Consider the following 16,153-nt stretch of genomic DNA (forward strand, 5'->3'; position numbering starts at 1 on the left):
TTTCACATGGGAGATTATAACTGTATATTACATAGTAGCATATATATATATATGTTTCTTTTTCTTTTCTTTTCTTTTTTTAAGTATTCTTCCCTCAAATTGCTAGTCTTTGTTTTCCCCGTGTGATTTGAAATCTATGGGGGACTCACCAGCTCCTTACAGTCATTGAGTCATCCTTTACCTCTTACTTTAATTTTTAATTTTTTTTAAGATTTCTGAGTTAAGTTTTTTAGCAACTTGGTTAATTTGCACATCAAAGGCCTTCCTCACTTCTCCTAGAATTTTATATTACTTTGATCCATAAAATCACATTTCCAGACAAAAAGAAAGAAGAAACTTTGACCTGTGATTTCATTTCCCTCCATGGTCATAGATTACAACACCCTCTGTGGATTTTTTTTTTGTCCCAGAAATTCTCCCTGTCTTCCTGTAGCTTCAAGGAGGATCTATCCAGCATGCTAGATACATCTCCCTTGGATTCTTCTACTATTTCAAGAGTAATGTCGGATATTTTTACATTCAGTCTTAGTCAGTAATATGCTTTTATCTTGATAGGTATACCTACTATATGTCTTTCCACTGACCTTTGGAGGTCCCTGCTATTTTAATTTTCCTCAGATTATGGTGTTCCATGATTTATAGCCATATAAATTACCAGCCACATAAAATATTAAACTAGCCATATAAATTACTTACCAGAATGCGATTTGTTTTTAAAGGATGGGTTTTTGTGTCAATGAGTAGTTTGGGATCATTGAAGGTAAGACATAGTTTCCCACATGCAGTCAGTGATGACCTTGTTCTGCTCAATTCTGGGATCAACTCATCTGTTTTATGACAACACAAATGGACATATATGTATACATAAAAGACACACATGTATAAATAAGCATATACATGTATATTTATACACTCAGAAACCCCGATGGACTTGCAATCTCATTGATTCAGGAGGTCCCTCCAATGCTGGAAGGAACACAATCCATGCATATCGTAACTCTCACCTTAGTTGTTTGGAGGCAGTGGTGTTCATGTCTCACTGCCAGAGAGTAAGACCGGTAAAATGGTTTTATTGGAAAGATGGGCCTTTGCTTTCATGGAAAGCTTGAGGTGAGTAAAAGAGCTTTTCAGTTTCTTGAAAGGAAGTTAGGCTACAATTCTCCTCCATTGGCATTCTGGATCCAACTCATTTCCATGTCTACTCCGTGTCTCAGATATACTGTTGAGCAAATTCTATAGGACGACCTTCCAAATGTATATTGAAATCTAGCCAATAGATATTCTTCATCCATTTGGTCTTTCCTGTCTGAATGATCAGCAAGTTCTTAAAGTGATCTCTTTCATGAAGCTCTTCCATGCTGCAATCAGCATGATATTATCCACAAACAGGAACATACGAAAAACTAGATCTCAGCATCCATAGGAGAGTATTCCTTTCTTAATTCTGATTTTCTTCATTGGATTTCTCTAACATGGGGCAGATAGGTGGTGCAGTGGATAGAGCACCAGCCTTGAATTCAGGAGGACCAGAGTTCAAATCTGATCTCAGACACTTAACACTTCCTAGCTGTGTGACCCTGGGCAAGTCACTTAACCCCAGCCTCAGGGGGAAAAAAAAAGGATTTCTCTAACATATGAGCACATGTCTCTTACATACATTTCTTATATGTATATATTAGATAATATATTATATATAGATATAGATATTAGAACACACATATGTGTATATATCACACATAGTTTTTCGGTTCACATGTTATATGTATTGTGTATGTATGTGTATATATATACACATACATTTTTCACAAACATATAATATATATTATATATAAATATATTCAGAGTGTCACAAAAATCAGTGCAATTTTGAGCTTTTGCAATACTTTGTATTATAGATAGGGATATGAACTAGACCTTCCTGCTACATATCATAATGTGAGCAATATAAATTTTCATCCACTTTGTTTTTCGGCCATAGATGGTTAGATGCAGCTTTAAAAAGGATTACTGGATTTTACCAAAGATAGTTTGTAGCCTTTGTTTGTTCTGAAACACTAGCACCACCATCACCACTGCTAGCCTTTATATAGCATGTTGAAGTTCACAAAGTGCTTCATAGATATTACTTTTTTCTTCACAGCACCCATGTGAAATAAGTACTTATACTATCCCCATTTTACAGATTAGGAAACTGAGGCATAGAGAAATTATGTGATTTGCTCAAGGTCATACAGCTAGTGTTTTAGGTTAGATTTAAACTCAGTCCAGATCCAGCTTTTTATCCACTGTATCACCTGGTACATTTCAATCCCAAGCTTTGTAAAAGGAGCAATTCATAGAAATCCTATTTGGTCCCTGATTAATGCCATTTTTAAAACCCCAAACTTCCCAAATGATGACATCCTTGAGTTCATTTCTTGCCCTGTGTTCTGGGCAATGAATCCCAGCAAGGATTATCCAAAATGACAGCAGTCTGAACACATCCTGTCCTTCTCTGGGGGGGCTCCACCACTGGGCTGCTCCTGGCCAAGCTACCTTGAATGCTTTTACCCATAATTCTCAGCTGGAATCACTCTACAAGTTTCCTATTTTCCATTGCTTTTCTTTCTTTCTTTTTTTTTTTTTTTTTCTCATAAGTCCCCAAGTGTGAGTCTGTCATCAGTTTTGGATGAATGGTTTGCCTAAAATCTTGCAAACAAAATTATTTTAGTGTGGAACTCTGATTGCATGAGTACGAGGAGATCCCTGGTGTGCGAGCACATTTCGTGGAGGCACATCAGCGATTTATCTGTAACTGATAGTATAAGAGCATTACCCAGGTAGAGCCCAGAGAGATTTCACAGTAATGTTGCAAATAATTTTCAAAAATCATTAAGCACATGAAAGCTCTGCTTGGTCCTTAATTTTTTCATTGTTCCCACTGCTCTGACAATGAGTCTGTTATCTTTTCTGGCCCTCGGCAAATAGGAAGACTATTCCCTGAATCCATCAGGGAGCAGAGAGACCCGTGTATGAAATTTCTTTTGGGTTTCCAGCAAGATCCTCATCAGACATCCATGAATTCCATTTAAATCCTGGGTGATGAGGGCCAGGCAGAGATTCCTCCCAAACAGAATTTCTTCATTTTTCTCTCTGGATCCCCTACCTCAAGAAAGAAGTGCAGCATCTTTTAGAAAGATGTGAGGAGCCTCATTGGACAACTGTCAATTTCATTGTTTGATGGAGGTGGGAAGATAATTTAGGAATTCCATTGAGCTCTGGTTTAGCTGCTGTTCATTTGTTTCAGTCATGTCTGATTCTTCTCAGAAAGAACCGAATCCAAATCTGGTCTCAGCCACTTACTAGACCTGGACAAGTCACTTAACCTCTTTTGCCTCAGTTTCTTCATCTGTCAAGTGAGCTGGAGAAACCAATGACAAACTACTCCAACATCTCTGCTAGAGCTAAATGGGGACACAAAGAATCAGACAGGACTGAACAACAAACTTTATTGGGCTTATTTGAAAACATGATTCTGAGAAGGGTACATTGACTACCTCAGGCTATTTATTAGGAAGATTAGGAACTTCCGCTTGAATAGTTAGCCAATCGAAACAATTAGCTCAAAGCAAAGGTATTTTCTGAGATGGTATGGTGCCTTAGAAAGTTGGAATATTTGTTCCTCTTCCCTAGTTGCTTTCCTCCATTCTTTTGCCTAGTTTGTTCCCAGGACTGAAACGCTACTTGTTCTCCTCATTTCTTTTTGATAGAGTTCCTGGTTTTTGACAAAATTCAGCCTAATTGTCAACTCATATATAATGCCTGATATTCAGGTTGCTAGTCCATCACACCTCACCCCATTACCTCATTGGTGAGTTCCTTCCAAGTCTCCTGATTACCTCACTCTGCACCCTCCTATCCCCTTCCCCATTTCAAAAGCAGCTTTCTTTTGCGTATTGTCCTGTTATTAGAATGTAAACTCCTTGAGGACAAGAGACTGTCTTTCTTTTTTCTTGTATTAATATTCCCAGTATTTAGCACAGTGCTTAGCACATGGTAAGCACTTAATACTCATTACCAATTTATTTTGTATAATTTAGTGTATAAAAAGTGTACAAGTTGAATGTAAACTCCCTGAGAGCAGACACCAGTTCATTTTTGCCTCTGTGCCCCCAGTGCCTATCACAACACTTGATACACAGTAAATGCTTGCCAATGGACTGATTATTTAAGAGGAAGGTTCAGCTCAGAGGTTGGTACCCATCCCTTGGCGTACCCAGGAATAATGGAGAAAGCCTGTGCTTGCTGCCCCCAGGTCAACTTCAGATTCTCTCTGTCTCTAGGAGCAGGTTCTCTGTAAACCCATCATGAGAAAGGCAGGACAGTCAGGAAGACACCTGGACATAATGAAAGACCAGACCATGTGTTTGGTGTGCTGAGCCAGAAATGTAGTGAATCAGGGTTCTGGCGAAAACCTGCCCAACGGAAACTCTGCCTGCTGGTGGGGAGTAACCAGTAAGAGCCCCATCACCCGATGATCTTGCCAATAAGTAAACCAAGTTCAGGACAGAAACCAGGACCTCTCAGTCCCCCTTTTGTCATTTGGGTAGGAAAAGGAGGCAGTTTTGGAGTATGTAATAATAGTGCCCAGTTTACAAGACCATCTCTAACACACAAAAATCCTGGTAAAGAGGGTGGTATTCTTGCACCAGTTACAAATAAAAAAAATTGGAGCTCTGAGAGGTTGGAACTTGTCGGTCCCATGGTCTTTTGATTAGTCAGGTAGAGATGGGACTCAAGGCATTTTCAGGCTCTCAGCTGTTTCCCCCATGCCATATTGATAAGCAGTGTGGTATAGTGGAAAGAGTACTGGCTCTGAATTAAAAATCTGACTCTGATGTTTTATTCCCAATGTCATTGTGGGCCTGCCCTTCTCTGGGAAAGTGAATGAGTTGGACTACTTGGTCCCTGAGATCCCTTCCAGCTCCAAAGCTAGGACCCTATGAGCCAGGTCTGAATGCCTGCCCTGTACTTCCCGCGTGACCATAGACAAGTGACTTAAATCTTGTGTACCTCAGTTTCCTCTGCTGTAAAACGAGAAATAAAATTACATGACTTCTGAGGTCTCTTGAGCTCTATATTTCTGTCACTTTAAGAAAATCACTTCCTGACTGTGTTTCTACTTCCTTGTATATAAAATGGGAGGCTTGGACCAAATGTCCTTCTAGCCTTTGTGATATCTTTGCTCCATTGTTCTCAACAGGTAATATTTCGTTAAATTGACATAGAATAAAGAAAAAAGTTAAACCGATTTATTCCTTGAAATAGAGAAGACTTGGAGAGGGAGGTATAATTACTGTCTTAAAATACCTGAAGGGTTGTCATAGGAAAGAAGGATTATATTTATTCTGCCAGAGGGCAAATTTTAGGATGAATGGATAGAAGTAAATTGCAACTCACCTTAAGGAAAAAATTTTTTTGCTATTGGAGCCATCCAAAAACAAAGAGACTGCCTTGAGAGACAAAGTTGGTTTCTTGTTTTTGGAGTTGTCTGTTCTCATTGAAGATGTTTATAGAAGCTATTAAAGATTCAGGTTGAAGTTGGACTCAAGGGTCTCTGAAGTCTCCTCTAGTGATGGGACTCACAGAATGCAGAACCTGCTCAGGATCATTCAGGTAGAAATCCTCCCTGCCCCTGTTCAAAGAAAAGATACTTTGAGAAGATTTTGCTTTTGGCTCTATTTTGTGTCTCCAGCCCTTAGCACAGTGCCTGGTGGATGATGGTTTTTGGTGTTGTCATTTTCAGTCATGTCCAATTCTTCATGATGCCATTTGGGGTTTTCTTGGCAAAGATACCAGAGTGTTGCTATTTCTTGCTCCCCTCACTTTCCAGGTGAAGAAACAGAGGTAAAAAGAGTTAAATGACTTGCCCAATGTCACAGAGCCAGTAAATATCTGAGGCCATATTTGATTTTAGAAATATGAGTCTTCTTGACTCCAAGTTCAGTACTCTATGCACTATGTACCACCCAACTGCCCTTGCCTGGTAGATAAGAAGTGCTTAATAAATGCTGTTTTCTTTACCGGGCCACAAATTTTATTATATTAGGATTTCATTGCTTCACACACCCTCCTAAAATTCATCCTGATTTAGGAAATGAGGTTACCTGGAACAAAAGTCCCCATATAACATAAAAGTCCTTGGAATGTCAAGGAAAAAGTAATCTCTTTGTTGATGATATCTTAGGACTAGGGGCAATGCAGCCCAGTGGAACCAGAGATCTTGGGTCTGATCCCAGCTCTGCTCTCCCCCAGTGTCTCTAGGCAAATCACTACATGGTGAACCTCTGCTTCCTCTTCTAGAAAATGAGGGAGCTGACCTTGATGGTCTCTAAGATCTTGTCCAGCTCCAAATTCCAAAAATACTAATGAACTTTTTTTAATATAATGAAGATGGATATACTTTTTAAAAAAAATTACAAAATAAAAATGATCAAGATGGTTTGATATCATGCCTGAAACTTGGAGAAAGAAGACATTTAATTGGGAAAATCTATCCCACGGAATAAAGTTATCCCAAAGTGAGAAGGATAAGCAGCTTCGGTGGGAGGGGTGGGGGTTCTGTGTTCTCTATTGAGGGCTTCAAGCAAAGACTGAATGAGTGTTGACAGGTATAAAGTAGAAGGGATTTTTGTCCAGGTAAGGGTTGGGTCAGAATATTTTTGTGAGTGTGGGATTCTTAACCTGTTTGGATCCTGGATCCCTTGGACATCATTCTGATGAAGCCCTTCAGAGAATCAGGGTTTTAAATGTATAAAATATAGGGGACTACAGAGAAAACCAATGGTATTGAAAACAGTGATTAAAATATTAAAATCAGTTGGTCAATCTGCCAACTAGAATAAATTCAGCATCTACTATATGTGACAGAACTATTCTATGCACTGAGGATACAAACAAAAGGCAGTCCATCCTCTCAGGGATCTCATAATTCAGTAATGGGGAAAACCACATGCTAATAACCAGGTACAAACCAGGAACAAAAAAGCTAAATACAGAATAAATCAAGGGCAGTCTTAGAACAAAGGCACTAAAATTAAGTAAGGCACAGACCCCAGGTTAAAAATCCCCAACCAGAGGGTATCTGAGGTCTCTTCCAGCCCTGATGATTCTGTGATTCTATGATTAGAATAGCAATTCTTGAAATAGATTCACAGCTTATCAAAATTTGAGGTATTGCTGAGGTGAGAAGCAAAGCTAATTTTCTGAAGGACAAAATCAGGAGACAAAAAGGTTTGGTAAGCAAAGATGGGCCAAATCAAACAAGATGAAATTCAAGAGGGCTAAACTTAAAGAAAGTTCTGCACTTATGTTAAAAAAAAAAAAAAAAAAGAGGCAATTTTAAAAGTGATGGGAAGGGATTGATAGAAGTTATTTACATGACAAAGATTTAGAGATTTTCTCAGAATGTGAACTCAGAATAAAAGTTGGATATAGTTATATTAAACAATATTTTTCCATTCTATTTTATTTTAATTTCAGAATTCTCCCCCTCCTATAGTCATTGAGAAGGCAAGAGATACAAATCTCATTTCAAATATGTCTCATTTAAGCAAAACAAATCCCATCATTAGTCATATTCTGCTCTCCCTCCAAAAAAAAAAAGGAAAAGAGGAGAAAAAGAAAGAAAGGAAAAGGAAGAAGAAGAAGAAGAAGAAGAAGAAGAAGAAGAAGAAGAAGAAGAAGAAGAAGAAGAAGAAGAAGAAGAAGAAGAAGAAGAAGAAGAAGAAGAAGAAGAAGAAGAAGAAGAAGAAGAAGAAGAAGAAGAAGAAGAGTTTTAATACTGTTCTTTGAGTCTATGAGCTCTTTATCTGGAGGTGAAGAGAATAGAATTATTGGGTCATTGTCACACAATGTCATTGTTTTCATTAGAGTTACTATCTTCAAAGTTGATTATCTTTATGCTATTGCTGTTATTGTGTAAGTGGTTCTCTTGGTTCTGCTCATGTTGCCAATGTATACATCATTCTTACCACACAATAGTATTCCATTACCATAATCTACCATAACTTATTCAGCTATTCCCTAATTGATGGGCATTGACCTTCAGTTTCCAAGTTAGGTTGTATTAACGGAGGGATCATTTCCAGACTAAAAGAAGAGGCAGCCCTCTTATGGGATTGATGTGGTTAAGCCCCCACTAGCATATATGTGAATTCTGCTTGGGGGTGGGTGCCATACCATAAGAAGGATATGCATGTACTGAAATACATTCATGAACTGGTCAATTAGGATGATTAAGGTTTGGGAGCCCATATCCGATATTAGGGACAGTTAAAGGAATTTGGGGGTGTTTAGTTTGGGGAAGAGAAAGATTGCTGGGGTTGTGGTGGCTTTGGCTAAATATTTGAAGTGATGTCATGTGGGAGGAGAGTCAGACTTATTCCATGGAACTCTGGGCAACAGAGCTGAGGTCAGCTTGGGTGGAAGATGAACAAATTTTTCCAATAAAAGTTAGCCAAACTTTTGATATAGAGTTTCAGAAAAAGGGGAATCCTGGTTTGGATCTAGGAAGCTGAAATTCAAGTGGGATAAAGGGAGGCAGATCTCGGCTTCATTTTAGTAAGTACTTTCTAACTGGGAATGCTTGCAACAAGGAGCCTTGTGATGTGAATGATTTGGTAGCAAGTACATGACTCGCTAGTGGGGATGTTGTAGGGGAATTGTGCATCAAGGGAGAGGTTGGACCACATGATTTCTCAGTTTCTTTCCAGTTCTATCATTCTAGAGCTCACCAGAAATTTCTTCCTCTTGGTTGGAAAGTGGCAGGGAAATCCTGCTTCACTTGCAATATTTGTGGGATTTTTTTCCTGATTCTCCTCCATAATTTGGGGATGTGATAGGTATTGGACCATGCATGAGTATGTGCTATGTTCTGGGCACTGTCCAAGGTGATGGAAAGACAGAAACAACACAACTGTTGTCCATTGACTCAAGTTTACCTTCTATTGGGGGAAATGACAAGTACACCCATAACTATTTACAAAAGATATGTATAGTAAATAGAAAACAGTTGTTTGGGGATAAAGAGCAGTAGCAGCTGGGGGTGGTGGTGGAGGAGGAGATCTGGAAAGCCCCCTTTCTTGTAGAAAGGAACCCTTGAACTGAGCTTTGGAAGAATCTATGAGGGAGTAATAAAAATAAGTGACAAAATAATTCCATATTTGGAAAGACAGGGTCTGCATTCACTTGAATGCACTTTGAGCTGGGTCATCCAGGCCAAGCTACAGCATCTCTCCGTGCCTCAGTTTGATCAATTTATTCGACTGGAACATCTGTCTATTTACTTTGTGTATGTATTATAGCTTTGACATAACTATGAACGTGGGATTTTTAAAAAAAGACATAATATAGTAAACTTTCCTGTACATTTTTTAAGTTATGAAAAAATGATCAAAGTGGTTTTTATTGGACTAAAATTGGAAAAGGTTATGATAAAGCTGGTGAGTTGTGATTAGTTCTACTCTAATTTGGGATGGGGAAAATTTTAAAAATAAAGGTCATTTTGCAATTGTCACTTAGGGCCTCCCTTCAAAGCTTAGTTATTGGGCCAAACTTTCCTGAGCTCCTCCCTTCTGTGAATGCTCTGACTCCACCTCCCCTCCACCAAGTGGCTTTGCATTTATCTTGCAAATACCCCAATTCATACCTGTTTCTCTGTGAGAGAATGCAAACTCCTTTGAGCTGAGCCTGTTTCATTTCTGACTTTGCATCTTGGGTGTCTAACACAGGATATGGCACATAGTAGGTGCTTAGTAAATAGCCTCTAAAGACTATAGGACAGAAGAGAAGAAAGTAACATATTTAGCACATGAATAGATTGAACTGCATTCAAATTGATTACGTTGGGTGCATCAAAGTCACTGATGCTCCCTAAGGAGTGTTGACTGTTTCCAAAGCAGAGGCGTAGGACTACTGGGTAGGAGCCTGGGGTCACAGCTATGGAGCTCTTCGATGACCTTGGAAGTCATCAATGCTCACATTTTACAGATTAGGAAACTGAGGCTGAAAAAGGAAAGTGGCTGGCCCAAGGTCACACAGACAAGTGATGCATCAGAGACAAGTTTTGAATGCAAGTTCTTTGTCTCCAAAATCAATATGCTTCCCAGCGCTCCACACAGCTTCAGATTTGATAGTACAACTTAAAAAAGAGACTGAGCTAAGCTCTGTAAAGTGTTGGATTTCTTAAATGAAAGTTGCTGCCTACTGTTATTATATTAAAACATTTTTGCCTAGTATTTTTTTTTAAACAAAGTTGTTTTGACAATATTTGACTGGCGATGCTTTTCTTGAAATAGCTGTTAGAGCAAGTTTGGTTTTTCTTGTCTTCTCACCTGTTTTTTTTTTTGTGTGTGTGTGTGTGTGTTGTGTTGTGTTGTGTGTGTGTGTGTTTGTATGTGTGTGTGTATGTTTCCCACAGGTAAATACGTCTACCAGCCCATGACCCCTGTAGAACAGCTTCCCAGCACGGAGATTCCCGCCAAACCCCGAGAGCCCACCAACACCATCCAGATCTCAGTTTCCCTCATGGAACACTTCTTGAAATTCGCATCCGTCTTCCGGCCTCCCCTGCCCCGGGACTCGCCGAGGTTCTGCACGATTTCCGACCTCTTCATCGACAGCTATCAGGTCAAGTGCATCAACGGGAAGATGTGCTACGTGCAGAAGCAGCCCCCGGCCCACCCCCACCCCGCCAGCCCCGAGGAGGTCTCTGCACACGATGCCTTAATTTCAAAAGAGAGCAATACACCAAAAATTAACCACTGCTCTTCTCCTTCGAGCTCCGAGGACTCGGGGATCAACGCCATCGGGGCTCACTACATGGAGTCCTGTGACGAGGACACGGAGGAAGGAGCGGAGCTGAGTTCCGAGGAAGATTACAGTCCCGAGAGCAGCTGGGAGCCGGACGAATGCACCCTCCTGTCCCCATCTCAGTCCGACCTGGAAGTCATTGAAACGATCGAAACCACTGTGTGAGACCCCGGAGGGGCCAGTACCCAGGGATTGCTGGTGGAGAAGCGTGGTTCCTTTCGGATCCATTTCCCCCTCTATCCCAGCAGACGTTCCCTACTGTGTCCCAGTAATGGCTGAGAACTCGGAGCCCCATGGCGGGTTCCCCCGAAGCTTCTAATCCCATTCTCATTTTCCCGTTTTATAGGTTCCTTGGGTGCCCCACTTTGTGGCCCTCTCTACTTAGTCATGATCGCAAAGCATCGTGAAGACTTTGATTGGGACTGGAGGGCGAAGGAGACATGGTGCATCCTTTGCAGCGTCCACCTTCCACCCTCAGCTTGCTCCTTATCCACAGTGTGATCCCACTCAACAGCCATCCCCCTGCCCTTCCCTTCCAAACCAGTTCCATTCTAGCCGACCTGTTTTGTTCCGGGTATCCCCCCTCCCCCCAAGACCATGTCGGTTTTGAAAGCGTCACCAAAATGGCATTGAGGGCCAAGTCCTCAACTGCCATAGCATAGACTAGCCATAACTGGCCATTGGGCTGGGTGCTGACCAGCTCCTAGAGGATGGATATCGGGGACAGACATTTATCTGTTCCCTGGGGTGCACCCCATACATGTCGCCTCATGCTCCAGGTGGGAATGTGGGGGTGGGGGAGTCGGGATCCAGAGTGTCCCAGCCAGCATCACGTTTGTCTTCTTGACCCGTAGAACCTGTATCCTTAGAGGACTAGAACCTTAGTTTTTTGCTCATTTTGGAGAAAGTGGGGGTGAAGAAACTTCCATCTTTGTATATTTCTAAGGGCTGACTGCCCGGCGTCATCCTGGCTTCTCTCGTTTCCCCTTGAAACCTTGGGAAGAATTTTTAGGAGGCTCTTTAGTTTTCAGAATTCATAGATCGATAGAGGTCAAAAGGGCCTTAGAATCACCATCGTTTGATGGATAAGGAAACCAAGGCCCCAGTTTGGGAAAGTGACTTGCCCAGATCACTGCTATTCAATGGCAGAATTGGTCCCGGGGCCATTCTTCTGCCCCCATTAATGGAAAGTCAGTGGACCCGAGTGGGCAGAGCCAGGAGGAAGGAGGTGAGGAATGAATCCCAAAGCAAGGATCTAACCCTACTTCCTTGAATGATAATGGGAAGATTGAAAACAGCTTTGTGGAAATGAAGACAGAGCGGTTGGATGCATGGAATTTTAATGAAAACTCGAAAACCATTAAAATTGTGTTCTTAGAATTCAATTTAACTCAATTCTGTTGAGCAAATATTAAGTGCCCACTCTGAATGAGACACCGTTAGGTGTTAGGAATACCAGATGGAAACCAATGGTCCCTTCCTTCATGGAACACAGCCTTTCCCTGGCGGAAGGGGATATAATATGTAAACAGAGACATGTGATTCCCAGGAAGGTTTCAGGGAGGCGTGGTGTGTGAATGTCTGAGGGGGCGGGAAGTATGGAGGGAAGAGCAGGGAAGGCTTCCTGAAAGAGGTGCAGTGAGCTGACCTGGCAGGAAGATCATAACATGTTAGTGCGGGAGGAGAGGATTGAGACCACTTGGACCAAACCCCTCATTTCACAGAGAAAAAAAAACAAACTTAGAAAAGGAAAGAGCCTTGCCCATGAGAGAGATTAAACTGGCAGAGGAGTATGGTGCTGGTGTTCCAGGCATAGGGCACAGCCTATGGCAATGAAAGGAGGTAGGAGATGAGCTAGATGAGATGGAGAACAGTTAGAAGCTGAGTGTGCCTGGGGTTCTGTCAGTGGAAGGGAGTAAGAGGAAATGAGGCTAGAGTGAGAGACTAGAGCTAGGTGGTGGGAGGGCCTGAAATGCTAAGCTAACGAGAAAAGACTTTATGAAATGCTCCTAAGTCATTCCGCTATGCTATTCATTTTTTTGGTAGGCTCTCTTCCCCCACAAGAATAGCCACAGAGTTCAAAGAAAATTTCTATTTTAACTTTTTATTTCTTCAAAGAAACTTTGCAATTTCTTCCCAATTGCCTTTCATGTAAAGTAGTTGCCGTTTCTCTATATTGGTCAAGATTGGAGAAATCTCTAATTCACCGTCAACGGCCAGAGGAGGGATGGGTGGTCATTGTTGATAATAGGGAAATGTTCTGTGGCCCCTTCTCTTCCATGCTCTAGAGCAGTTCAGGACCAGCTGAGCAAGGCTTCCTCAGAATTAACACTCTGTCTCTCTCTGTCTCTGTCTCTCCCTCTCTCTCTGTCTCTCTCTCTGTCTCTCTCTCTCTGTCTCTCTCTGTCTCTGTCTCTCTCTCTCTCTCTGTCTCTGTCTCTCTCTGTCTTTCTGTGTCTCTCTGTGTCTCTCTGTCTCTCTCTCTCTCTGTCTTTCTCTCTGTCTCTCTCTGTCTTTGTCTCTCTCTCTCTGTGTCTCTCTCTCTGTGTCTCTCTCTGTCTCTCTCTCTCTCTCTCTCTCTCTGTCTCTCTCTCTCTCTCTGTCTTTCTCTCTGTCTCTCTCTCTCTCTGTCTCTCTCTCTCTGTCTCTCTCTCTGTGTCTCTTTCTCTCTCTGTCTCTCTCTCTGTCTCTGTCTCTCTCTCTCTCTCTGTCTCTCTCTCTGTCTCTCTCTCTCCAATTAGTTTATGTCACTTTCCACTTTAAGAAATGAGAACATATTAATGGTATCATCCTCATTTTCCATTAAGTTTCTTCTTTTCTGTTACTTAAAGAACACTTTTACAATTAAGGAAACTGAGGTTTATAACTTCTATTTTGGTCAAAGATTTCTTACAGGCCATCCAGTCTAAACCCTTACCTTTTACAGATGAGGAAACTGAGGTTCCAAACTCCTTGCCTTCTCCCTCTCCGTTCCCCTCCCTTTGCCTCTCCTCCTCTCCATCTCACAGAACTCTGCCCTCTTCATTCATTCTCTCGGTAAGCCGTCCACCTCCATTCCAAGAGAAAATTCACCTGGCCCTTCAGGGCCCGAAGCCTGGCAAGGCTTGGATTTGGATTCCTCCCTTTCCTGATGACAGAGGGCCGGCTCTCCCCCAGTCTGCTTTGATCCCCGCGACAGCCTTGGATGAGTGGGAAACAGCAGGGTAGGACTGGAGAGAGGATGTTTCCCTTTGAAACCATCTTAAGAAGGCGTTCCCCTGTTCCCTCAGAGATGCAGCAGCCCAGGCCTCCCGCTGCTGGGCCCAGGGTCTGAGGGCCTGCTGTTCTAGTCTGGAAGTGGGTCACGGGAAGGGGGGATCCCGCAGGCAGCTCAGGGGCTCTGTCCTGGTGGGGACCCAGTGTCTGCCCCCGGTTCTGAGCAAACCTGGGCAAGTCACGGACCTCGGTTCATCCAGAGGGACCACGGGGCCAAAGCATCTACCTCACAGGAATGTTGTGAGGCTTAAGGGACAGAAAAACAGGCGCTTTTCTGCAGATGTAAAAGGGCCCGGAAGGGCAGCCATTATTCCTCCGGAGGGCTGAGGCTCCTCCTTTCCAGCCGGCCTGGGGCGGCTCTGGGACCCGCCGGCCACACGCTTTCCTCCCTCACAACTCTCTAGTCACACCTGGGCTACTTCTGGCTCTGGGGCGACCCCTGCCCAATCCTGAGTAATCTCAGAAGAGGAGATGGGCCCGCCCCCATCCCGGTGATGAGTGTGGGAATAGTGGGGGCTCCCGGCCCACGGCCATCTAAGTGGGAATCGGAGATCCACTCCGGGAGCTAGTGCCTCCTACCCAGGGCCACCGGGGGAGACTCCCACTGGCGTAGAAGGGACGCCCCCTCCCCCCCAGACTCACACCCACCCACTCACGCGCGAGGCCGGTTCTGGGGCACTTGTGGACTCGAGCTCAGTCCCCTCTCCTCGACTGGAGGATTTGAGACTCAGGCCGAGGCCCTGCTTTTAAACACTGTACTGCCAGAGAACTGCCACCTATTTGACCACGTGGGCTGGTTTGGGTTTTTATACCTTTTTTTGGGTCCCAATGGGAGCCCCACGGTCTCATGACGCCTCGGAGCCCAGTCTTTGTGACCCGAGGTTCACTGAGCTTCCCTGATCCTTTTCTAGCCACCAGGCATCCTTGGTCAGGACCCTTTTCTCTTCTTTGTACAAAATCGGAGAACAAGCCTGGGATCCCGGCTGTCAGGCCCAGCTGGGCCCGAACACCCTCAATCTACTTTCCAAACAAGCACAATGACAGCGCTCACCTCCCCGGTCCAAACACCGCGTGAGAGTTCTCCCGAGCCTCGAGCCCGACGGGGTCCTGTAGGGCCCAGCTCCGCCCTTTCTGTTCTCTGACCTCGGTGTTCTTATCCCTATAGCGAGAATTTGTAGAGAACTATTTATCGCACTTTAGAAAACTTTAGATCGTAGGCCGGCCACACTCCGGGACCTTGACGCCCGCGGGCAGACGCCAGAGCTCCGGGCTTGGGCTTGTCCGGGTGGGAGGCTGGGATTTCCGTCAGGCGGGGGGCTGGGGGGGTTCCTGGGCTCCCCAGAGACTTTTGGGCTTTCCCAGCCGTTGGGTGCGAGATTATGAGAAGCAATATCCCGCGAGTTTTATCTTTTTACTTAATCGTAGCTTGTTTCTCAATTTCGGCTTTTGTAAGAGAGAAGACGAGAAGCGGGTCCCCGCGGCTTTCCCCGTAATTACTTCTTCCAGTCAGTTACAATTCACCAAGAATCGATTCCCCCCCCTGTGCCCAGCACTGTGCTAGGCCGGGGCACAGACAGGCAGACTAGTCCCGCCCTCAAGGAGCTCACGATCCATGGGAGGGAGGGGAGGAGGACGCCAGCACAGCTGAAGAAATACAAAAAATTTCAAAGAAAATGCAAAGAAATTTCAGGGGCGGGGGCCTGGGGAGAAGTGGGGAAAGGCTTCTCTGGACATTTATTAAGCTCCTGCTGTATGTGCAGGCCCTGGGTATGTAAGAGGGTGTCAGCAGGCTGCTTTCGAGGACCTTACAGGGTAAGGGCATCCCGGGAACAGGACTGTGATACAAGAGGGAAGCAGGCGGGGTTCCAGTGAACAGAGAGCCCACCTCTTCCCTCCCCTAACCCCAGAGATCATTTTGCTTTAAAGATGATGTTGAGATGGTTCTGGGAGGCCGAGAGCCACGTCCGAGACACTGCCATAGAACAGACCAACCTGGACTCGAGGCCAGAGTCGGGTTTGGAGCCGGGAAGGCCTGGGCCCACTTCTG

At 43.6% G+C, this 16,153-nt stretch overlaps 1 protein-coding gene across 1 annotated transcript in view; it reads left to right on the forward strand.

Annotated features, from left to right (window-relative positions):
- The window catches only part of C4H3orf70 (chromosome 4 C3orf70 homolog), a 57,994-nt gene that overhangs the window by 41,481 nt on the left and 360 nt on the right, over positions 1-16,153 (forward strand). The window contains exon 2 of the mRNA XM_074264260.1: positions 10,460-16,153. This exon is cut by the window's right edge and continues 360 nt beyond it. Within this exon, the coding sequence (XP_074120361.1) occupies positions 10,460-11,016 (557 nt within the window). The 3' untranslated portion in view covers positions 11,017-16,153. The remainder of the gene's footprint in view (positions 1-10,459) is intronic.

This window comes from Sminthopsis crassicaudata, chromosome 4 (assembly GCF_048593235.1).
Source record: "Sminthopsis crassicaudata isolate SCR6 chromosome 4, ASM4859323v1, whole genome shotgun sequence".
Classification (NCBI taxonomy): Eukaryota; Metazoa; Chordata; class Mammalia; order Dasyuromorphia; family Dasyuridae; genus Sminthopsis; species Sminthopsis crassicaudata.